This window comes from Nannospalax galili, unplaced genomic scaffold, assembly GCF_000622305.1.
Source record: "Nannospalax galili isolate Female #2095 unplaced genomic scaffold, S.galili_v1.0 scaffold619, whole genome shotgun sequence".
NCBI classification, from domain to species: Eukaryota; Metazoa; Chordata; class Mammalia; order Rodentia; family Spalacidae; genus Nannospalax; species Nannospalax galili.
Genome location: NW_008344186.1, coordinates 1553415 through 1578348, shown reverse-complemented (window position 1 = coordinate 1578348; position 24934 = coordinate 1553415). Strand labels below are relative to the sequence as shown.

Here is a 24934-nt window from a genome sequence, read left to right as displayed (position 1 = left end):
AATGCAAATTAAAACCACTTTAAGATTTCACCTTACCCCAGTCAGACTGGCTAAGATCAAGAAAACAAATGATACTAAATGTTGGAGGTGATGTGGGGAAAGGGGAACACTCATCCACTGCTGGTGCGGGTGCAAACTGGTTCAGGCCCTATGGAAAGCAGTGTGGAGAACTCTTAAAAAACTACAAATGAACCTACCCATAAGACTGGGTTATACCACTCCTTGGCATATACCCAAAGAACTCATCCTATTGCAGAGACACTTGTACAACCAATTTGTTGCTGCTCTTTTCACAATAGCTAAGAGATGGAAGCAACCTGTGTCCCTCAACTGATGAGTGGTTAACGAAAATGTGTACATTTACACAATGGAGAAATGAAAAAAAGAAATTTGCAGATAAATGGATAGAACTAGAAACTGGTATACTAAGTGAAATTAACATAGACTCAGAAAAACAAACAATGTATGTTCTCCCTCATCTGTGGATCCTAGCACCAAATCCTTATAAGTGAGTACATATCCTGATGTAACTGCAGAAACCAGGAATATGGAAGGAAACCAGGGAGGTGACGGGAAAAAAGGAACCTGAGAAGAATAGTAGGAGACAGGTGTTACTAAAGGAGACGTGTAAAAAGAGGGTAAAGTGGCGGGGGAAAAGGAGACTACACAAAGAACTATGGGAATCAAGGGGAAGAAGGAGCTCAAAAGAGGTGGGACCATAGCATACAAAAATTATTAAGGGAGAAATGGGGAAAATGGGGACATTTTAAATGGGAAGGGCGGGGAGGAGGGTTAGGGAGACAGGGAGAGAAAGACAGGGAGAGAAAGAGGAGACCTAAACAGTGCCTAGCAAGTATACAAAAACCAGAGGGAGTAATATTAGTCCAAAAACCTACTGAAAAATTACACATACAATATCCCTACATGAGTCCATGAGCACAGTTGAAGACTACTTAACAAGAAACAGTGCCAGACAGGAGAAACCTTCCTTCAAGTTGTTGGCCAGGGTAGTCCAAGAGACTCCCAAAACTGCACAGGCTATTGCCACAGTCCTTGAATGCCTCCCAGAACTTGATGGTAAGAAGACCCTATTGCTGAAGACAGGACATACTTTGGACACAGGATTTGGAGCAATGGGGCTGGAACTGACCTGAAAGTCACTTCCCCCGAAGGCTAGCTCTCATAGTTTTGGAGAGCACTACCAAAGCTGGCAAGGGAGAACATCAATCGATGGTCCAACCTTAGCTTCAAGGCCTAAAAACCACATCAGTGACCAGCACAGCAAATGACACTGGTACAGCAGTGGCACTTTTATCTTTGGGATAATCAACAGCTGCCTAATTGGACTTAAAGCCCACTTAATGGGAGGAAACTTGTCTGGTAACGTAAACCTAGCCAAATACACATAGTTGGAGAGGTCTTACTATGTGCAAAATATGCATCCTTAAATTTAGACAAGTATTCCAGTCACCACCTATCAAAGAAGCTTCTTTTTTCAACAACAGAGATTATTACAGAATTACCACTGGTCACACACAGAGATTCTCTGTGAAGTGCCCAAGCCTAATAGGCACATCTAGGATGCAATCTCTACACCTAAGATTCACAGAACATAGAACAAGGGATGAAGAGAACACTAATGCATCTTTCAATTCTCATCAATGAAGCTCCCTCATCAACAGAGGGCCAGGAACATAAAAGGCCACAAATGGCCAAAATACAGAGAATTAAGAGTCTGCAGAATGTGGGTCCTTGAACAGGATTCCTATATTGAGGTCTACCCACCCAGGGCTCAGGGACCATTGTGGAAGAGGGTGGGGGCGGAAAAATTTTAAGAGCCAGAGAGGAGGTGAATGACCATATGGAAATAAGAGTCCTACAGGTGCCTGGGACCCTTCTCATACAAACCTACCGCAATGGTGTCAGCATGCACAAGACCCACGCAAACTTAGGCAGACAAAAACCCAGTACAGAACTGTGGAAATGAACAGCAAGTCCCAATCACAGTCAAGGAATTATTAGCAGCTGATTACTGCTGGGTGAGGAAGAGCTGATCTTGAAGGGAGAGACTCTAGATAAGCTGACTAAACCTCAGTGGAGGACCTTGTACTGAGGGACATCTCGGGACACTAACTTTACATAATAGGCCTTAACACAAATGACAGAATGTATGAACTCCAGTGGCAAAGGAAAGAGTAAAGAGACAACTAAGACAACAGGAGAAAATCTTTGCCAGCTATATATAATCTGACAGGGGATTAACATCCACAGTACAAAAAGAACTCAGGAAACTAAACAACAAGGAACAAATAATCTAATCAATAAATGGACAAATGAATCGAACAGACAGGTCTCCCATAACAAGTATGAACACCCAATAAATATATGAAAAAATGATAAATATCTTTAGCCATTAGGGAAATGCAAATCAAAAACTACATTGAGATTCTACCTCACCCCTGTCAGAATGGCTATCATCAAGAAAACAAACATATGAGACCTAGAATTTACTTGTGTGTGTGCGTGTGCGTGCGTGCGTGCGTGCGTGTTGGTGGTGGTGATGGTGGTGCTAAAGAAAAAATATGCCCAGTGGAGTGGTAGATCCTGAAACTCAAGAGACTGATACAGAAGGCAATAGAGTGAGAAGGAAAGTGGAAGGGAAGAAGAAAGAATAGAAAAATTCTTCACTGGACAGACTTAATATCAGACTATTCATACATGAACATAGTTAAGAAAATGAGAGGTGCTGGACGTGGTGGCACATGCCTTTAATCCCAGCACTAGGGAGGCAGAGGCAGGCGAATCTCCTCGAGTTCGAGGCCAGCCTGGTCTACCTAGTGAGTTCCAGGATAGCTGGGGCTACAGAGAGACCCTGTGTCAAAATAGAAAAAAAAAAAAAAGAAAAGAAAAGAAAATGAGAGGTAACCCAGATAAAATTACCCAGCATGTAGTAGAAAGTGAAAAGACAGTCCAGGCATTCCAGAAGCAACAGCTGAGAAGGGCTCATCCACAAATGCTAGAAAACCCAGAGCCCAGACAGAAACAAAGGGATTATAAAAAGCCACTCAAGGGGGCTAGAGAGATGGCTCAGCAGTTAAGAGCACTGACTGCTCTTGCAGAGGACCCGGGTTTGATTCCCAGCACCCACATGGCGGCTGCAAACCATCCTTAACTCCAGTTCCAGGGGAATCTGAAGCCCTCTTCTGACCACCACGGAATTGCACGACATGGGTGCACCCACATACATGCAAGCAACGCACTCATAAAATAAAATAAAAATAATGAAAATGTTACAAAAAAAAAAGCCACTCAAACATAAGAAAGTAAACAGCATATGCACATGGCACCAAAGATGAAAAACTTCAAGCAGCCATGGCAAGGAACAGACAGGCAAACATGGATGCAACCCAGATGTGAAACCAACCTCTAATCTAGAGTCTGTATGTGCCAACTACCTACCAAGAACAGAGAGAAATTAAAACATCACATTCACAAAAACAAAAACTGGAGGCAACTGAGTATGGTGGCATGCACCCACCATCCCCACAATCAGGAGACGTACTGCAGGAACACACCACTACCAACGCTCTTTCAGAAATACCACTTGAGATTGATCACGAGGGTGCACCAATAGATCCAAACTCACGTTTCAAAGGTACTTTTTAAAAGTATCTCAGGAAGACTGAGAGACTTTCCTAAATGAGAAGAGACCCAAGAATGCAACATACAGTCTTGGACAGAAAAGGATGTTAGAAGGATAGCGGGCAGAAATTTATAATAAATCCATCTGTTAGCTCACAGCATTATTTCAATGTTACCTAAAAAGGATTTTGATAATTACACTATGATTAAGTTGTTTTGGGTTCAAGAAGCTAGGTAAAGTATATATCCAGGAATGCTTCACAATTTTTTGTTGTTGAATTTTTTAATCAGGGTCTCTTGCTATTTCACTCAGGCTGATACGCCACTCTCTATGTCTACCTCTGGCTGGCCTGGAATCCATGATCACCCTGCCTCAGCCTTCCAAATGATGAGATTAAAGGTGTATAGCACCACTTCTGGCATAATTTTGTTGTTTTTGGTCTTTATTACATAGTACAGGCTGGCCTTAAACTTGTCTCCTGACTCAGTCCTCCGGTGCTGGGATTACAGGTGTGCATTACCATGCCAGGCTTCACAAAGTTTTTGTAACTCTAACATTACTTCAAAATGAAAAGCTGAAAATTATACAATCTTTCTATTAAAAAAATTTTTTGAAGTTTCTCTGATTTGAAGGTTTTAAAAACTAGTAAAATATTAAACACTATGAGCTTCTTTTTAGAGAGCTTAGACAGGAGACACACAAAACCGTACCAAAGAGAGCAAGCAGGGGCTACTCAACACAGCTTCTAGTCTCTCCACCACTGAGGGAAACTAGGAAAAGATTGCATAGAATAGCAGTTGACAGCCAGTTCAGGCCCACAGAATACCACAGAAAGTCAGTAAAGTGCAGAAACAACAAGCTGTTGCGTTCAAAATTAGGTGAAGGAGTATCACATACATGGAACTCACATGGAACCATGCTATACATGGACGGACGGACACACACACACACACACACCTCTCACCTGTAAATTTCTCTTACCAAAACACCAAAATGACATTTGTCTTTAAATAATTGTCCAAAATTCCTCAAAATCTCATAATAAATATTTGGGGCAAGTGAGATGGTTCAGTGGGTAAAGCATTACTGCACAAGCCAAGCAACTTGAGTTCAAGCCCCAGAACCTACACTAAGGTGGAAGGAGAAAACTAGTTGTCCTCTAACCTCCACATGGGCACCATGGCACTTAGTGCCATACACACACATCATACAAACACACACATAATAATAAATAAAATTTTCTAAAGTCATTAAATTATTTACTTAAAACCAAAGTTTACTCACCTATTATAAGCTAAAATAAATCCCTCTTTCTCCACTTTTGAAAGGTAAAACAGACCAAAGACCACTTGTGGTAAATTATCCAGCAATAACTAGAAAATAGGCAACATGTTAGCACAACGCTGTGTCAGTCTACCTGAGCTGCAGATGCTCCTCTGGCCCCCTCCAATTCGTCGCTGCATGACTTGCTTTTGCAAACAATCCCTCCTCCAGGGAGCCTGCTATTGTGAGTAGCTACCGGACTCTCCTCCGGGACAGGCGCATTGACAGCCGAACTCTTCCTCTTCGCCGTCTTTTTCTTCGAATGCGGACCGTCACCTTTTGTTTTTCTCTGTCGGAAGTTAGCAAGCTGCGCAGAAATGTGGAGAAATAGTAGAGGCAGAGGTAAATGAGAAAAAGGTAACAGAACCATAAAGTCAACACACTTGTGGGGAGCATGAGGTTCAGGCTAGTTTGGTCCACTCAGCCACACCTGGCCAATAGACCACTTTCCCACAAAACATTGTCTTCACTGACATCTATGACCCTAGCATTAAGTTCAAAATCATATCAAGTCTACTAATGACTATTAGATGCAGACAAAATAAAACATGGCTGATTGGAAGAATAGCTTTCCTAATCTTGGCATTTTACAGAAAAACATCTATTTAAAACACTGAGAGCTTAATCAAGGCATATTCAATACTTAAAACAATGTAAAAGCTAGATTATTCCCCTCTTGTCCCCATTTTTCCCTAACTGAAGAAATATATCGCCCAGCCAAAACTTCCTAGCCATAGATTCCGAGACAAGATACAGAAATAGCAAAAAATTAATTAAGCCAGGTCAATCTAACATCTTCCTTTATGGAATCAGATGTTCTATTTTTCATGACACAGCTCACCAAAACTCTAGGGACCATCACAGAATGTTGCCAGTCAGAGGCGCAACCTAGCTTTCTTCATTCCCTCAAACATGAGGTTTTCAACTGCACTCACATACCATCCCCCACCAACACCTTATTCAGAAAGAGCTGGAGCACCAGTTTTTCAAAGGAGAACATCTATTCCTTCAAATTGCAACCAATGCCATACAAGCATATGCACTTCTGTAAATGAAAACAGAAACACATAATTTCATTGGCGGACAGAAAATACAAAAGGCCATTTATTTATGTAAAAAGAAATCTGAAGGGCGGACACTGCCTTCAGAATCAACTCCATTTTTCTTGATTGCTTTCCTCCATTAAATGCGCCTGTTACATAACTCCATTCTGCAGCACTGACCTGGTCTCTGATCATGGTCACTCAACAGGTGGCCTCTTGGTTCTCACTGCCCTCCATCTCCCCCTCAGGTCCATCTATTGATGTTCACGGGCCACACAAGGTGAGAGACCATTTCCTCAAGTAGAAGAGTTAAACTCTGGACTCCCTCATTTCTCAGCCTCTACATTTATCTGGCATACCGAGTGGGGTATCCGGATGTTTTTATGCGGTACAGTCTATGGTATTGATTCAAGTATAGGATGGCCAGCCAGGCATGATGGTGAACGCCTTTGATCCCAGTGATGGAGGGCAGAGGCAGGCGGATCTTTGTAAGATCGAAGCTAGCCTGGTCTTGTCTACTTAGCGAGTTCCAAGCCAGCTGGGGTTACAGGGAGATCCTGTTATCAATTTTTTTTAATTTACAAAGGATGGTTCCCTCAAGACGATCCATGAAATCAATACAAGAGTTTCGTAGTTCTATCTAGTCTTAGGCTGACAGTGCAGAGTGGGGAAACTCGGGTCCCAGAGCCAGGGCTGGTGGCCAGGGATCCACTTCGGAAGTACTCTCGCCTTCGCTGCTTCAGAGTCCCAGTCATCTTTCAGCACCAGTTTTAACCACCACAAACGGCTCCAGGGTAAGATATCAAACAAAATCGAAACCTGGAGCAGAAGGGGGTGAGAACACCCCTCGAAGGCACCGGAGGCACTGCAGCCCACGCAGCACGGGGCCACAGTGCGCACAACCAACCATACAGAATGCTGGGACAATTCGGGAGCACCGAAGTTCCAAGTTTCTGGAAAACCTAAAGTCTGAAGGCAGTTTTAAAGACTGGGAGCTCAGACAAGGTTTGGACCGTTCTGAGAGGGGAGGACCTGGGGACAAGCCAGGAGCAGTTAGGCGACCAGGACCCGCCCACCGTCCTCCTAAAACCCAGCCCACCAGGCCCTCAAAACCCAACCCGGGAAGCCTCGCACCGCCCCGGAATGCCCCTAGCCCGGTCTGCCCGCCAGGCACCGCGGCTTCAGACGCTGATTGGCTGTGGCTAAGATGGGGGCGGGCCAAGACAGAGGGCGGCCTATTCAAGATGGCGGCGGCCAGGAGGCGGCTTCTCCGGAAGCGACGGGAAGGGCAACCTTTCGGCGGCAGGAACCACTCGGCCGCAACCGCTCATGCCAGGCAGTGGGAAGGGCACCTGAGCCTCCTTAGGACCCCTCTCCACAGCAAAGCGGAGAGGAGGACGCTGCCGTTTACCTTGGCTCGCCCAGCCTCCACCTTCCTGCGCCGCTGCTCTTGCTCGTCTTTATCCATCTCCTTGCCGGGCTCCTCGTCAGTCACTCCGGAGGCGGCGGGACCGACGCAGAGTCGCCTTCACTCTATTTACACTCCCTCCCTTCACCCACTCGCCGTCCCCGCCCCCAACTGTCAGCACGGAGGGCCACCAATCAGGACCGCGTGTCCACTTGCGCATGCGCATTCTGGCGACGCTGCCAGGGTGGTGCTCTCTGGCTCCGGCATCCAATTGGTAGTGACGCATCCACCTCCTTCAGCAATACGAATGATAGGGGTGCAGTGTTCCCAGGCCTGGGGGTGGTTGGTCGGCTCTCCGCGGGAAGCTTCGCGCCACTGTTTCCGGGCGGCGGAGCTGCCGAGCCCCCCCTCGCGGCAAGAGGTGGACACCCTGGCTTGGGGGCCCGCGGTCTACCCGACTTCGAAGTAGTTGAATGAGCCTCGGAGCATGCGCGGTCAGGCCGGCCATGAAAAGCAGATGTGGGTATTTTTTCCACCATGAGCCCATCACGGAACCGCTAGGCCTGCTGGGCAGGGACTTGGGGAGCCGCTCTAGCCTCAAGCCTCACGGGCCCTGGGCCCTGTTAGGACCTAGACCTCCTGCCCCCAGCCCTTCTAGGCTGAGTGCTGTTTACTCGGTGGGTCCAACAGTAGCCTGCAGGATCACTTGGACTCCTTTTTGCTTCCTCGGTCCTGCTGTGACCACCCCTTCCCCTGCTGATTAAGGAGCCAAAGGGCCAAGGGCAGCTGGAGTTATTCAGTGAATGACAGTCTAATACCAGGACCACTGGCCCTGGAAGGCCCAGAGCCGCCACTGAGAGCGAGCAGTTCTGGACCCATGCATTCTGCCCACAGTCACTGCGTTCAAGACCCTGGCTCTCCCACTCTAGCAATTCGGCCAGGAAACAGCCTTCTGATTTAAAAAATAAATCATGGTACATTTTCAGTGTGAGGTGCTGTTAGAAGATCAGGGTAGCAAATCAAGAGACCGCCACGCAAGGTGGTCAAGCAAATGTCACTTCTCAGCAGGGTGCATGGCCTTATCCTTAACACAAGGGGCTGCCTCTCATAGACTGAGGTTCAGCTTCACAATCTGTCCTATTGGCTAGTTTGGAAACCGGTGCCCAAGGAAAGAAAGGGTGTTCTAGGAAATTGTGACAAGTTAGGGTATCAGGCATGTAGAGCTTTCAAGAAATAGATTATATCTGGCTCAGCAAACATTCATTTCCTAAACAAAGGGACAAATGGAGAAGGTGAGGAGAAACACAATTGCTGAGTGACTCTCACAGTGCGTTTAGTGCTCGTCAATGAATCATTAATAAGCAGGAGGCACTAAGCCCCTATCTTTCCTAGCCAGCAGCTGATGTCTGCTTTTTAGTGCTTTTTGGTTTCTCTTAAGGTTGAAAAGTTACAGACCTTGCTATCTGACCCAGCCACCATGACTAAGCAATGTATCACAAAAGGAGGCAATCTTGAGCCCTGGGATATACATTAGATAAGGCTTTGCATCCTAAACCAATAAATATGGGGAATCTGGGGAGGGGGCAGTACCAAGATTGTATCTCCCTAAAGAACTCACCCCAATGAGGAATTCAGAGGCAGGGAAATTCTATTGTGTAGCAGTTTCCTCCCAGATAAAACAGCCCATCTAGGAGGAGGGAAGCACCTTAAACTCAGAAATAAACCACTCAAACGTTTCAAGAAGTCCCTGAAACTGACCAAATTCACTTGGTCCCCCTTTCCTCAAGCCTATATAAGCAATAAAGACTGCTGAGCGAGACTCTCAGCCAAGCTGAGCTGCGTAGAAGAGGCAGAGACCAGCCAAGATGCCTGGAAGATACCCTCCAACTTGTTTTGCTGCCTGTAAGTAGTGCAGGGAGCTCCAGGCTTCCAGCTTTCATAAGCCATCATCCATGCTAGGATAGGCTTTTAGAGATAAAACTGTCTTCAAGTCATTTATGCTCCTGTAAGTAACCCTTCACCCATACTTGTGTAAGTAACTCCAATAAAATTCACTGGTTCACCAAGTTAGACTTTGGTGATATCCTTACTTTGATCTGTTGTTGATTCTCCCTCTGGAGTGAGTAGACATTTGTTCACATATCCCCAGGAATAGTCAATAGTCACACAACAGGGATTTAAAAAAAAAAAACAAAAAAAAACAAAAAACAGGGCTAGAGAGATGGTTTGGTTCAGGGGTTAAGAGCACTGGCTCTTCTTACAGAGGTCCTCGGTTCGGTTCCCAGCATCCACATGACAACTGTCCAAAACTCCAGTTCCAGGGGATCTAATACCCTTTCTCACCTCCACAGGTCTTGCATGCATATGGTGCATTTGCGTGTAGGCCAAACACTCACACAAGATAAAAATAAATAATTTTTAAAAAACACTACTGGAGGCTAGAGAAATGACTTAACAGTTAAGAGCACTTGCTGCTCTTACAGAGGGCCTGGGTTCAGTTCTTGGCACCTTCATAGTGGCCCATAGCCACTTGTAAGTCCAGTTCTAGGTGATCCAACACTCTCTTCTGACCTCTGGAGGCATTGTACATACATGATGCACATACCATATATGCAGAAAAACACTAGTAACATAAAAGTAAAAAGCATTGTTTTGCCGGGCTTGGTGGCGCACACCTTTAATCCCAGCACTCAGGAGGCAGAGGCAGGCGGATCTCTGTGAGTTCAAAGCCAGCCTGGTCTGTCTACATAGTGACTTCCAGGACAGCTGGAGCTATAGGTTTTTTTTTTTTTTTTTTAAAAAAAAAAAAAAAAAAAAAAAAAAAAAAAAAAGCACTGTTTTGTGCCAAATCAATGTGATGACCATTTTGCCTCTTCTCTAGGCCAACTAGGGCTACATAGTGAGACCCTGTCTAAAAAATTAATAAATAAAATAGCAGTGCATGGCTATAATTTCAGTACTCAGGAGGCAGAGGCAATAGTTTTGCGAATTCAAGAACAGCCTGGGTTCCATAGGGAGACCTTGTCTCAAAAAAGAAATGATAAATACACTCTAGCTATAAATTCATAGTCTGTATGAGGATCTGGACTGTATGAAACCATTGTTAGTATTAGATGTCACTAGAACCTATGTGCCTGGATGTGGGAATAATGAAGGGTTTAGGGGTTTCTCATTGTGTGTGTGTGTGTGTGTGAGCACTCAAATAGAGGTCAAAAACAATAACTTGCAGGAGTCATTTCTCTCCATCTACCGTGTGGGTCCCACGGATCAGACTCAGGTTGTCAGGATCTGCAGCCTTTTACCTCAAAAGCCAGGACCATGGGATAACCACCAAGGACAGCAGTAGGTGTGGAGTGGAGCTGGCCTGGGTCTGTGAGATGAGCTGTGTGTGCTATGGACGGCAGAGTCAGAGAAGTGGAGCTGCCAGAACCCTTTGGAGCCCAGAAGATCGTGAGTGAATCCCAGGTGTTCAGCCTTGAGCTACTTAGCTGGTCCTTGGTTTTGCTTAGGTGTGCCTGACTCTTCCCTTTGAAATAAGACAGTACTTGTTTTGGATTTTACAGAAGCCCACGCTTAAGACTTTTAAAAGAGACTATGGACTTTTAAGTGTTTGGATTTTTCAAGGACTGTGGGGCTTTTAAGGTTGTACTGTCTTATGTTGTGATAGTAATGTTAACATCAAATCTTGGGGACAAGAATTGGAAAGGTTATAGTTTAACAGTGATGTGTTTGTGTGTCAACTTGACAAGGGGTCAATTGTGCTGGATAGCTTTGATGTCAATTTGACACATCTAGGTTGAGGGAGCCTCAACTGGGGAATTTCCTCTATTGGACTAGCCTGTGGCCATGTCTGTGGGGCATCTTCTTGATGAGTGATATGGGAGAGCCCAGTCCACTGTGGGTGGTGCCATCCCTGGGAAGGTGGTCCTGTGATGCATAAGAAAGCAGGTTAAGCAGGAGCCAGGGGAGCAAGTCAGTAAGTAGTGATCCTCCATGGCCTGCACACCAGCTCCTGGCTCCAGGTTCTTGTCCTGAGTTCCTACCTTGGGCTCCCTGATGAACTGTGACCAGGGAGATATAAGACAAATAAACCCTTTCCTCCCTAAATTGACAGTGGTCAGAGTGTTTTTTCACAGCAATGGAGAAACAAAACGATAACTTACGGGAGTCATTTCTCTCCATCTACCTTGTGGATCCCATGGATCAAACTCAGGTTGCCAGGATCTGCAGCCTTTTACCTGAAAAGCCATCTCACCTGCCCCAATGTAAGGTTTTTACTCATAGCCCACAGTTTTGATTAACAGTCAAATGCTTTAGTGTACTCAGGCTCATTGAAAGCAGATAAGCTCTGCAGATTAACAGTCACTCAAAGCCTTCCCACTGTGCCCCTCCTGCCAGGTGTGCACCAGAAGGAAGCTCTCAGGTAGCAAGCAGGGAGCATTGTGAGAGTCTGGGCCTGTTCTGAGCTAGTCTGTGTTACATGGAATAGTTTCAGGTTATGCCCACCCCTGGGTTACTACATTTTATAAAAAAGCAGTGTTGACCTTAGCACAAGTGCCAAGAAAGAATAACTCTGCATTTTGTTCTACAAATTACCACCATGTACCATTCCCCCAGAAGGCACTGGTAAGTAATTTATTTGTGATAATAAAAAATAACACCTGAAAATATGTCAAATGATGTCAGAAACATCAGACACATGAGCTTACCAGTCACACCAGAAGAAACCCCCTCCCCTGGGCCATAAAAGAGGGAGCACTCCAAGACAGACATGTGAAACACACTGACCTGTCACTAGTTTGTAAGAAATAAATTATTATGATCCATTTTTAATATGAGATGTGTTTAGAGCTCATCATAGAATCACAGATAAGCAGGAGGCACTAGTTTCCCAACTGGCAGCAGGACCTGCTTGTCTTAGGTGCTCTCACTTCATCTTAGGGTTGAAAAGTTAGAGGAAGTCACCTAAGTACCTGAGTCCAAGTATCAGAAAAGGAGGGGACTCTCAAGCCCCAGTATATACATTAGATAAGACTTGTGTTGTGAGCAAATAAATCGGGGGTTTAGGGGAAGGGTTAGTACCAGACACTGGGAAGAGTGAACCTCCCTAAAGAACTTAGCCTATGAGACACTAAAGGGGGCAGAGAAATGCAATTAGGGACATAAAAACTACTGTTTTGTGTGAAATTAGTGTACTAACCATTTTTGTCTCTTTTCTAGGCTGACACCCAGCTTCTGCAGAACTGAAAATAAATGTCTCATTTTTGCTACTCTGAGTGTCCAGTATTTTTATCATGAAGTAAGGATCATTGTTTCTCTCAAGTCCATTCATGATAAGCCGCATCCAGGAAAACTGCAACAGGGAAGGATCTCTGTCTCTATCTCAGGCTCTAACTTAAGTAGTTTCTCCTGCCAGTGACACATGGGCCACTTCATTAGATAGATAGAAGATAGATAGATAGATAGATAGATAGATAGATAGATAGATAGATGGATATCTGGAGTATAATGTATGAGCTGAGAGTAGTAATTAAAATGGGAACAAAAGAGCCTTTGAAATCCAGCTATGGTGGTTTATATCTGTAATCCCAGTAGGAGGCTGAGGCAGCAGGAAGACACCATTGGTTAGAGGCTGGCCATGGCTACATAAAGAGTTTCAGGATGGCCTGCTCAATAATTTAAAAGAGAGGGGCTGGAGAGATGGTTCAGCCATTAAGAGCACGGTTGCTCTTGCAGAAGACTGGGGTTCAATTACCAGCACCTACACGGCAACTAACAACTGTCTGTAACTCCAGTTCCAGAGGATTCAACGCCCTCTTCTGACCTCTATGGGCATTGTACGACACAAGTGCTTTACATACATGCAGGCAATATGCTCATACACATAAAATAAAAATGATAAAAAAATTTTTTTTTAATTTTAAAGGGGCTGGAGAGATGGCTCAGTGGTTAAGACCACTAGCTGCTGTTACAGGACCCAGGTTCAATTCCCAGCACCCACATGGCAGCTAACAACCATCTCTAACTCCAGTTCCAGGGATCTGACACCCTTTTTGACCTCTGCAGGCATTGCATGACACAGGTGCACCTACTACATGTAGGCAATACACTCATGCACATAAAAATACTAAATAAAATTTTTTTAAAAATCAGCTGGGTATGGTGGCCCACACCTTTAACCCTAGCATTCGGGAGGCAGAGGCAGGCAGATCTCTGTGAGTTCAAGGTCAGCCTGGTCTACATAGGAAGTTCCAGGCCAGCTGGGGCTACAGGAAGACCAAAAAGTCTCAAAAAGACCAAATAATTAATAAATAAATAATATTAAGTTAAAAGAAAGAAAAAAAAGAGCCTGTGATTGCCAATGGTCATAAGTACTACGTGAAATCAGAGTACTTGGTGAATTAAAGCCACAGAAAATGATGTTGCCTATGGATTTATTGTTCCTCACTCAGTCCCACCACTGTGGAAAGACATAAACGTTTTCGTTTTTTCTATTGGCATAGTTTGCTCACACCATGCTCTTTGTCTCTGTTTGGCTCTTCTTGTTATCAGTATCCCATTTGCTATTAAAATAAATGTTATGTTTCAGCCTCTACAGGGAGACCCTGTCTCAAAAAGACCAAAAAATTTTTTTTATTATTTTTGGGGCTGGAGAGATGGCTCAGCGGTTAAGAACACTGGTTGTTCTTGCAGAAGACCCGGGTTCAAATCCCAGCACCCACATGGCAGCTAACAACTGTCCGTAACTCCAGTTCCAGGGGATCCAAAGGCCTCTTCTGTCCTCTGTGGACATTGCATGACACGGGTGCACTTACTTACATGCAGGCATTTTATTTTATGTGTATGAGTGTTTGCCTGCATGTATGTGAGTGCACCCGTGTCATGCCAAGCCATGGAGGTCAGAAGAGGGCTTCGGATTCCCCTGGAACTGGAGTTAAGGACGGTTCGCAGCCGCCATGTGGGTGCTGGGAATCAAACCCAGGTCCTCTGCAAGAGCAGTCAGTGCTCTTAACTGCTGAGCCGTCTCTCCAGCCCCTTAACATCTTTTTTTACACATTATTTTTAGTGTAAGTGTGTGTATGTATGTGTGTGTGTGTGCATGTGTGTACACATGTGCCATGGAAGCATGTGTGATAGTCAAAGGACAGTTTGAGAGAGTCAGTTCTCTCCTTCAACTATGGGTTCCAGAGATTGAATGCAGGTTGCCAGGCTTGGTAGCAAGCACCTTTTTACCCAATGAGTCATTTCACTGGCCCTTAGGCCTCTTTCTCTGCCCTCAATGCTGCTGTAAAAGAAATGTCAGGCACTCAACTGTGACTGTCTTTGATTCTTTAATTCTCACTTCCTCAGAAGAGTTCAGCAAGATCCCCAGGTAAATGGATTAGAGGATTTATAAGCTTTTGCTGTAACCCTGCAGTCAGAAAAGAGCAAATCTTTCCTCCTTCCCCCTGGAACCTCAGGAATCAGAGGCTACCTGATCAGAGGCCCGTACGGTGGACGGGCTGCTCACTAACTGTAGCATGGGGCCTTCCCTTTTTGTCTCTGAAACCTGTAAGAGATTCTGGAGGGTTGCATGCTGGGTTTGCTTCCTCCAATCAAACTAAAAGCAGTAACAATGCCTTCTCTAAATCACAGGAGTAACACTTTACCCACCTGTTTGTCCAGCAGCCTCAATGGAATCCATGGGCCCAAGTGATTATAACATAAACAAAACTTCAGGAAGTCTTGGAAAGAAAGCCACCAGGAAGTAGTCCTAGGCCAGATCACAGCCCTCTTTGGTAAGTAGAACCCCTGATTCCCAGACTCAGAATTGGGTGGTTTGTGCAAATGAGGGAATGGGCTCATTAAATGAGGGGCCAGAAAGATGGTAAGACCAGAATTTTTAAGAACTAGAGACTCGGATATGACCTGACTCTCAGATTTTACATATTTCAATACATTTTTAACTGGCAGTAGAGGGGCATGTGACCAGTTCACTTGAGCTGAGATTCTCAGAATGTACAGTCACTCCCATGGAAACTCCAGAGAGGCTCTGCAAATGTAGCACTTGAATCTTATTTCAATTTGTTTTTAGTATTAAACACTATCAAAGTAAATTATACAGATACTCTCACAGACAAGCAATATGGCTCTCTACCCCATAAACATTTGCTGTTCCTAGCAACTTCTTCCCAAAGAGGACAGCAAAGAAGAGGGGAAAGGCACTTTGCAGTAGAGAAACCAGTTAAACACCTCTAGGCAAGGTAGCCAGGGCCAGAGTCACAGGGATAAGTTGTGTTGGTAAGCTGTGCCTGCAGCACAATGTGATAAGACGGGAACTAACTACTGGCAAGCCCAGTCTAACCAGGAGAAAGCCTCATAGAAGGCCCAACTGGGGACGCTCTACAAAATTTCTGTCTAGTACTCCTTCCTCAAAGCTGTCAAGGTCATTAAAAAACAAGGAATGTCTGAGATCTGTCAAGCCAAGAAGCACCTGAGGAGATGTGCAGACTAAGGCATGTGGGGTAGCATTAAGCATGGACTTTAGTTATTTATGCCTCAACACTGGTTCATTAAATGTGCTATAAAATATTCATTAAGCCAGGCATGGTGGCACATACCTTAATCCCAGAGAGAGGCAGGCAGGGGCAAGCGGAGGCCAGCCTGGTCTACATAGAGAGTTCTAGGCCAGCCAGGGCTACATATTGAGAACCACCCCCCCTTTAAAAAAAAAAAGCCAAAAAATTGGATCTGGGTGTGGTGATGCATGCCTTTAATCCCAGCACTCAGGAGGCAGAGGTAAAAGGATCTCTGTGACACTGAGACCAACTTGGTCTATGTAGTGAGTTCCAGACCAGCTGGGGCTACAGGAATACCCTGTCTCAAAAAAAAAAAAAAAAAAAAAAAAAAAAGATGTTAATTACAGGAGAAGCTGTGTGTTGAGTTATGGAAACTTCCATACTCTCAATTTTTCTTCAGTAAAGACTTTAAAAAATTTTTTTACTTATCTTTTTATTTTATGTGTATGAATGTTGTGCCTGCATGTAAGTACACCAGTGTTGTGCAATGCCTACGGAGGACAGAAGAGGGCTTTGGATCCCCTGGAACTGGAGTTATGGATGGTTGTTAGCTGCCATGTGGGTGCTGGTATTAAAACCCCGATCTTCGACAAGAGCAACCAATGCTCTTAACTGCTGAGCCATCTCTCTAGTCCTAAAGCTATCTTTTTGTGTGTGTGTCTTTTTTTGAGACAGGGTCTCCCTGTAGCTCCAGCTGGGCCTTGAACTCACAGAGATCTGCTGCCTCAGCCCCCTGAGGGCTTGGACTAAAGGTGTGCCCCACCATACCGGGCTACTATTTTTAAAAACCTGTGGCTAGGTTCAGTGGTGCACGCTCATAGAATCACTTGCCTTCAGGAATTCAAGATCAGCCTAGACAGCATAGTGAGACTCCATCTAAAATAAATAATAAATTTAAAGCTGTCTAAGAAGCTCGTGTCCACTGGAAGGGGTCCCATTCATCCCTGGGGATTATTTCCTAGCTACCTTAAGTTGTATAGGCTAATTAGCTGGCCCACACTCAGACTGTCATATTAGGAAGGCTGTGGAGATATATTGACATTGTAACTATAGGCCAGACTGCTAGTGCCAGTGGTGTCAGTGAGGACTCCAGAACACCCTCTGGGGGTGCAAGGCAGGCAAGCTCAGCTTTTCTGTAGGAAAGGTGTGCTAGATAGCTGTATTAGGATAAGCCTGGCCCTCAGGACTGGAAGTAAGCGTTTGTGCCCATAAACCCAACAGGAGTGGTCTCTTGGGACTCCACTCAGATAGACAGACAGGCAACTTTACCCTAACTTCTCTCACATCTGAGGTCCATGGGATCCATACAGGTCAGAAATGACCATGCTTAGGTATGAAACCATAAATGTTAAAATATGTGAACAATATCAGGGACCTGGGGGCAATGTTAGGGATCTGATGGAAGTTCCATTGTTGCAGGGGTGCTGGCCCTACCTTGATGGCTCTTAGGTTCATAGGGTTTGATCAGCCCCCACCATGGCCCAATTTCATGGCTAATGATCCATTCCCTTCCTCAAGGGAGGAATCGGCTCACTTCCCATCTGGTTTAGAGTCTTCACCTCCATACATGACCTTTCCTTGTCTGCATCCTCTCTCTGGCCCAAGTGTCCCCTTAGGGGCCACATTCTACCCTTCTCAGCATCCCCCAAAATTCCTGAAACCCTCAGAAAATACCCTTCCCAATAACCTCCTGTGTGTCCAACCAAACTTCCTTTTTACTTTGAGGGTTCTGAGATAGGACAAGGGTACTCTGGAGGCAGTGGCTGATGGACAGATGAGTAGTCTTCCAGTCATTCTTCTAGGCCCCGCCCCTAGGCAGGTGGTGCCTGGAGGAATCTGAGATCTGTTCCTCTGGCCTTTTGACTCCCCACTGAGCCCTGCCTAGCCACACCTATGGATCAGTGTTTATAGGTAACCCATTTGATGACACAAAACCCAGGAAGGACTCTCAGGGGAATCCTAGCAACCCAGGGCCTCCCTTCCTCTCAGCCTGGTAACTGTCACAGACTCCACCTCGAGCTCTGGCACTGCAGCCAATCTCCTACTCTTGTCTTGAGGCACTATGACCACTTAGGGGCTCTTTGCTACAGGTAACTAAGGGCCAAGGCAGAGTGGGCCTCAGCCTCCTACCTCTTTGTAGGCATCTTACACAGTTGCCACAATGCTAGACTCGTCAGTAGCAGATCAGATGACCCAACTGACACTGAGACTCCTGGAACAGGTGAGCCAGAGTCTATCTACTGCTGCTGTCAGCTCCCGTTGCTCCACTCACCTCTCCTGCTCCTGCAAACTGCCAGGAGTGGTTCCTGCTTCTCGAGTCAATCCTTTTTCCTGGGTCTAGCCTCATAATGAATAATGATGGTTTCTTGGTTTCTTCGTGCTGTGTAGAACCAATTATGTTCTAGCAGTTTCCAAGTCGGGAGGCAGACAATAACCACCAGCCGAGCACTTCTAAGGTACATCCTTCTGAAGTTCCTATACTTTCAGGCTCCAGTGTTTAAAGGACACTCCCTATTGTAGAGACAGAGTTCAGCACCCCCAGGGCAGAACCTAGTCATGCCCAGTCTTCTCCAACTTTTCAGTCATTCATGAAGGTCTGAGTGATCTGAAACCCGGCATGCCTACCCTCACAAGCCACTGGGCATAGGGTCCACAGGGACCCATGCTACCCATGCTACCCAGCTTCTCTGAATATACCCTGCCTGCATTGTTCCTCTTCTTCCTGTCTTTCATAAACCCTGTACCCCCTCTCCCCCGTTCAGGGCCCAGGTGGACCTGAGAACTGTCTCTCCAAGGATTGCTGTTCAGAAATCTGCCTGGAGAATCCCATCAGAGCACATACTCCTTGGGGCCCTTCAGGGTGACCTTTAGGACCCATCAAGACATCCCCCATTGAGTTCCATCAGGGTGCTCTCTCGAGTCCCAAAAGGGGACTGCTTGGGGTACATCAGACTGTCCCCTTTGGGGACCCTCAAGGTGCCCCCTTGGGTCCCTTCATGTCCATCAGACCGTCCCTCTTGTATTCCTTCAGGGTAACCCTTGAGGTACATTAGATCGTCTCACTTGGGGCCCATCATGAGGACATCCCCTTTAGGTTCCATTAGAGCACTTATGGTACTCATCAGACTGTCTCCCTTGGTTACTATTAGGACTTCCCTTGGAGTACATCAAAACATCCCCATTGGGGCCCATTAGGGTGCCCCTTGAGGTACATCAGGACATCCTCCTTCAGTCCCATCAGATCATCCCCCTTGGGTTCCATCAGAGTGTCTACCTTAGGGTCCCATCAGGGTACCCCCTTTGGGTTTAAGATGTAACACATGCATTATGTTGAGGGCATGACCAGCTCAGTCCCTAAGAGAATATGGCAATCCTTGCCCCATCTACCCACTTCACATGCACTTCTTGCTCTCTACACTTTTTGGGGTGCTGGCCACTCCTAGAGCTTGTGGGATGGCAGCTGGGCAGACAGGTGGGCAGCACAGACTTCACTCACCAACGTGGAGCCAAGTCACTGTGACAGTCTCTTCCTTGTAGAAGCTGGAGCAGGAGCGAGAGAGCATGGACATGCCAGGTAAGAGCCCTAAACTGTGTGGGCCCACATAGGCAGAGTCGGCAAGAATGGCAGGCAAAGTAGGCCTTGGCTTTTATTTTCACCTGTAAAGCAACCACACACACACACACACACACACACACACACACACACACACACACACAAACATACACACATACCTGCTGTCTTAGTCTGCAGACTCCTAGAAGGGATAGATCTTGCAGATGAGAAAATGGAGGCACGGAGAGGTCAGGTGACCTACCCTAGGTTGCTCAGTTCAGAAGTGCTCCCAATCAGTTTAGACTCACATTGCTCTAATTCCAGGAGTGGGTAGGGCTCAGTCTTGTCCTCCTCAGTACCTGAGGACAGAATCTAGGTTCATGGACAGCTCAGTGAGGTATGAAGGCCAGAAGAGCATGTCTTATTCTTGGGAACATAGAACATTCATGGCTGGCGGTAACTCTGGGAACTCTGAGGGCAGCTGGCCAGGTCTGAATGCCCCAAATCTAGACGAAAAATGTCAAATGAGGCACATGACCTAGGGGACTTGTGAGAGGACAACCCAATGGATGCAAATGTGCCACCGAAGTTGTACCAGGGAAAGCCTGCAGAAAAGGCTGTTCAGACATCACCAAAGCGCAGCTCAGGAATACCAAGGCAGGCAGACCTTCCAGATCCTTCTCTGCAGTAAGACCCCTTCCCCCACATGCCTTTCTTCTCCAGACATCTTGGAGCTAGGGCTATGGGGGTATGGGAGGCCCTGTGGAGGCCTCCTGCCTCCTGAGTACAGGGCGCTATAGCACCAAGTCCCCAAGACAGACCTGCTCCACTGACTGCCAGACCCTTTTCAGGATGAAGACTGATTCTGACCCAGTCTTCCCCTCTCCACTATGGCTCATCCCCTCCCAGCCCCAGCCCCAGTCCCTCCTTCTTTAGGATGGGTGTTTATGAGAAGCCTGAGCTCAGGAGGCATCAGGTCACTCTGGGCTCCGGGTACAGGAAAATTGGGGTACTCTGCCAGGGCCACCAGACACAAAATATTCCTCAGTGACAAGTATATGCCTTCTCCCTCTAGGACAGAAGAACAGGCCAGACACTGCCCTGCAGAGTGCTCTGAGGAGAAGAAAGGACCTTTTACAGAGACTCTGGGTAGGCCTACATCCTCAGCTAAGCCTGGACCTAGCTCCCCACTGCTAAAACACCGGCCAGCACACCCCATCAAAAGGCTCTTCTATACTCCTGGGACCAGTTCTCTAACAGTTCTCTAAAGTTCACAAATTGTAGATGAATAGCTGAACTGTGAGAAGCTAAGAGTATCCCTATCACTGCCCTGAGGAAATAGGAGAAGGAAAAGTATCAAGTACATGCAGTGTGTGAGCTTAGAAATTGTTTAGATCACCCCTGTCAGAGCAGGAGATGAATAAAAGCCCACACCCACAGGAACTGGAGCTCTAGGATGGACTCCAGGGGGCTTCATCCAAACTAAACTGACCAGCAGCAAGAAGTAGCCTTGCCTAGGAACGTCTGTGTGGGGGTCACCCCTACGTTTCCCTGGGGTAGGAGGTTGGCACTTCATCTGGAGAAGAGATTTCTACAATGAGGTAGATACTGAAACGTGTCAAGAGCCATTAGACTGTTGACTGAGAAACAGTAACAATAACCACCAGAAACTCATTTAAATTATTTGGTATATTTTGAAAGAAGCAGAATTTCTGAGTGTGCATCACAGGAGGGCCTTTGGCTTTGCTTTCCAGGCCTGGCTCTCATTCCAGGGACTCCATACTGAGCTTTGGGTGTCATGTACCCTGGCAGGAGCAAGATATGGGAAAATCATGCTGGTGAGGGCCTATCCACTCAGGGCCCCTGTGCTGATGGCTCCACAGCCAGCAGGTTCTGTCTCTTAGGAACAGAAGCTAATGGACGAGCATGCCCCAGATCATGCCTGGAGGGAGGTACATGGAAGAGCTCTGGTGCCAGCTCTGCATCCAGACGTGCCTCCCATGGATGTCTTCCCTGATGCCTCCCCACCTCTGCCTCTACCCCCAGAGCCACCAAGGATTGTTCAGCACCAGGTAGGAGGAGGACTGTTGATTAACACAGTATCTTCTGGTGGGGTAGAAAGGTCATAACTGAGACTTCACACCAATGCAGGAGGTCATTGTGCTACTAGCAGGTCATCCAGTCAGGAGAGTAGAGGCCTCTCTGTCACTCCTCTGATCTCCCACTTCCAGTGAGGGAGGCCAAGAACTGTCTCTCACTTCTTTTCCAGGAGGTCTCAGCAGGGTACCATGGCTCTGGAGAGGCTCAGTCTAAAAGCCAATAGTAGCTTTATTTGCTGTCCATGCTACCATGGGGACTTTTTTGGGTTCTCTTGGAAGATACATGTAGTACTGGCTTGGAGGTAGCTATCGTTCAGGATGGGCTCACCTCCTCCTGGCCCTACCTAACAGCTGTATTGGAAGAATTAGGGGGAGTTTAGTACAAGAGAGCCCTGAATTCAGGAAAGCACCCACCTTTTAATGCTTCACAATGGCCAGGGATGCTTACAATTCCAACTCAAGGACAGAGTTACAAACAGCAGAGAGTGTATAATTCTGAGGACTTTACATGGTGTGGCTTATATACAGCATTATGAATGGCAAGAAACAGAAAGCAACTGACTCACTGAGCATAAGATAATGTTCTTTTTAAATTTTTATTTATTATTATTATTGTGTGTGTGATGCATACATGTGTGATGTATGTGTACAAGGGGGCACACACACCACAGTGCATGGGTGGAGGTCAGAGGAAAGCTCTTTGGAGTAGGTTCTGTTCTTCCACCTTTATGTGGATTCTGGTGATCAAAGGTCCCTAGACTTTGTGGCAAGTGCCTTTACTTGCTAAGCCATCTCACAGGCCCCAAAAGATAATGTTCTTTTTTTAAAAAAAATTATTTTTATTTTTTTATAAGTATTCATATGTTGCCTGCATGTAGGTAAGTGCACCCGTGTCGTGCAATGCCTGCGGAAGTCAGAAGAGGCTGTTGGATCCCCTGAGACTGGAGTTACAGACAGCTGTTAGCTGCCATGTGGGTGCTGGGATTCAAGCCCAGGTCTTCTGCGAGAACAACCAATGTTCTTAATTGCTGAGCCATCTCTCCAGCCCCAAAAGATAATGTTCTTAAACAGAGGCTGAGAAGCTTAGAAAAGACCTTATTATATGACACTATTCATGGGGAGATGTGAACAAATATTTATTTATCCCACAGAGGGAATCAACAACAGACCAAAGTAAGAATACCACCAAAATTCAACTTGGTAAATCAATGAGTTTTGTTGTGATTACTTATAGGAATAAAGGTGATGAGTTACTTACAGGCACAGAAATGACTCAAATACAGCTACACCACCAAAAGCCTACCCTAGCATGGGTAAACTGCTGCTGATATCTATTTTTATAAACTGTAATGTCCTTTTGACAGGATTTTAGTCCAATTAGCCTGGCCTACTTATAGATCAAAAGGTGGCAGATGTCCTGATCCATGCCTGGGATATCTATTTTGTAATCTATGTTGACCACGTGGACTCAGAAAGCACTTTTCCTGAGATAACATGGCTCATCAAGAAACAAAACATAGGGTCCAGGTGATAACCATAAAATGATGATGTAAAATTGCCTATTTAATCCTCATCTGTACTTCTGGTTGTGGCCCAGAACATCCTGAAGACTTGTCGCTTTTCTTGGACCTCATGCATACCAATGGGATAGATGAGTTTTCCAGACTCTCTGCTGGGTGAATGTTTGATCTCTTAGCTGTTCAAGAATTTTTCCATAACAATCTGAGCCTCTTCAAGGCAGTTTAACTAGTTTGTGCTTCTTCCAGGCAGCTTGGCTGATCTCTGCTGGTCTGATGGTCTTCTAGGCAGCTCTGTTTGTCTGAGAGGATCCCTTCAGCAGTCCCTGGGACTTACAAAGCTAGAGGAGGAAGGGACCTAGTGAACCTGTGGATTTCAGGGACTTCTTGAAGCTCTTGAACTGTTTACTTACTAAGCTGAATGAATTTCTCTGAAGGATGGATCATTTCACCTTCCCTCACAGCATCTTCTTTGCTTTCCTTTAGAACATTTTGTTGTTTACCCACTTCCTACAAAGTTTTATCTCAGAGGAAAATCACTACACAACAGGCTTTTGTTGAGGACTCTGTGAGGAAGTGTAGAGAGTTGAGGAGAAGAACAGGAACGGGGCCGGGGAGGGGCCCTCTGGACAGGTTGCTAACCTGGAAGATATTTGTCCTTTGGCAAGGATGCTGGCAGCAAGCAGCACTTGGCAGAAGGAATACAATGTAAATGGATCCCCAGGACTCCCTTTACTGGTGGGTGGGCTATCTGTGCCCAGGTTCCGGATACCTTAGCCTGTGCTCCCATTCACATCTGCACTGTCTACCTGTTGTCAGGAACACTGTGCCTATGAGTTTTGGTCTTAGCCAAAGACATGAGGATCTTGGTCACTGACAAACTCAGCTGCTGAGCCCAATACTGAGTATATCCACAGCCTTGGTTAAATCTTGCTTTTTGGAGACATTATCTCACTATGTACCTGCCAAGCATGTCCAACTTACAGCCCATGAGTCACATGCATACTAGGATGACTATGAAAGAGGCTCAACATAAAATCCTAAGCTTACTTAAAATATGAGATTTTTAATGATTCTTTTTGTAACTTGATTGCATGGTTCCAGAGCATGAACTGTGTAGATGACAACATTGTGCAATGTCAAAAGGTTACATGTACCTGATTGTAGCCCAGACTGGCTTGGAACTCACAGTCCTCCTGCCTCAGCCTCCGGTTAGATTTCAGAGTGCAGAGTACTGAAACAGTAGGAGAAAAAGAGACCACTTCTGACCTCAGCAACCTTGACTGTGTTTATAGTACATCAAGGGGGAACAACCTTCCTGAGGGATGGAGGATGTGCAAGGGGCATGGGGGCTGGTCGCAGTCTTTAATAGGGGCAGCAGCTACAAGAGGATTTGGGGGGACAGCTGTTGCAGGGGAGACAGGGGCTGCAGGGGAGATTAATTTCAGCCATTCTTATAGTTTTTCTGTGTGGCCCATCTTAATACCCAGGCAAGGGAAAAGAGGAAATCTCCAACATAGAACTGGATAGTTAGGGGACCAGACATTCCGTGGTCAGGGTTCCTATGTTGGGCCAATTTCCTTCACCTCCCAAGAGCTGGGATTGTAGGTATGTGCTACCAGGCCCAGCTGGTTTTATGGTTTTTGTGACAGGGCTTCACTCTGTAGCCCTGGCTGGCCGGGAACTCTCTGTATAGACCAGGCTGATCTTGAAGTCACAGAGATATGCCTGCTTCTGCATCCCGAGTGCTAGGAGCCAAGTACTTCCACCATGCCTGGCAGAATGAATAT

At 46.0% G+C, this 24934-nt stretch overlaps 2 protein-coding genes across 6 annotated transcripts in view; one reads left to right on the top strand and one right to left on the bottom strand.

The window, feature by feature from the left end:
* Pcnt (pericentrin) overlaps window positions 1-7577 on the bottom strand; it is a 143498-nt gene extending 135921 nt beyond the window's left edge. For all 5 annotated transcript variants that reach the window (XM_008840472.3, XM_029567100.1, XM_029567098.1 and 2 more), the window contains exons 1-2: window positions 7421-7577; window positions 5061-5273 (exon numbers count right to left, since the gene is read on the bottom strand). In XM_008840472.3, coding sequence (XP_008838694.1) covers window positions 5061-5273; window positions 7421-7477 — 270 coding nt within the window. In that variant the 5' untranslated portion in view covers window positions 7478-7577. The remainder of the gene's footprint in view (window positions 1-5060; window positions 5274-7420) is intronic.
* Window positions 7578-7771: 194 nt separating this feature from the next.
* CUNH21orf58 (chromosome unknown C21orf58 homolog) overlaps window positions 7772-24934 on the top strand; it is an 18716-nt gene continuing 1553 nt past the window's right edge. The window contains exons 1-8 of the mRNA XM_029567097.1: window positions 7772-7936; window positions 9205-9319; window positions 12638-12716; window positions 15083-15195; window positions 18116-18196; window positions 19513-19549; window positions 20604-20677; window positions 21433-21600. Of these exons, the coding sequence (XP_029422957.1) occupies window positions 18137-18196; window positions 19513-19549; window positions 20604-20677; window positions 21433-21600 (339 nt within the window). The 5' untranslated portion in view covers window positions 7772-7936; window positions 9205-9319; window positions 12638-12716; window positions 15083-15195; window positions 18116-18136. The remainder of the gene's footprint in view (window positions 7937-9204; window positions 9320-12637; window positions 12717-15082; window positions 15196-18115; window positions 18197-19512; window positions 19550-20603; window positions 20678-21432; window positions 21601-24934) is intronic.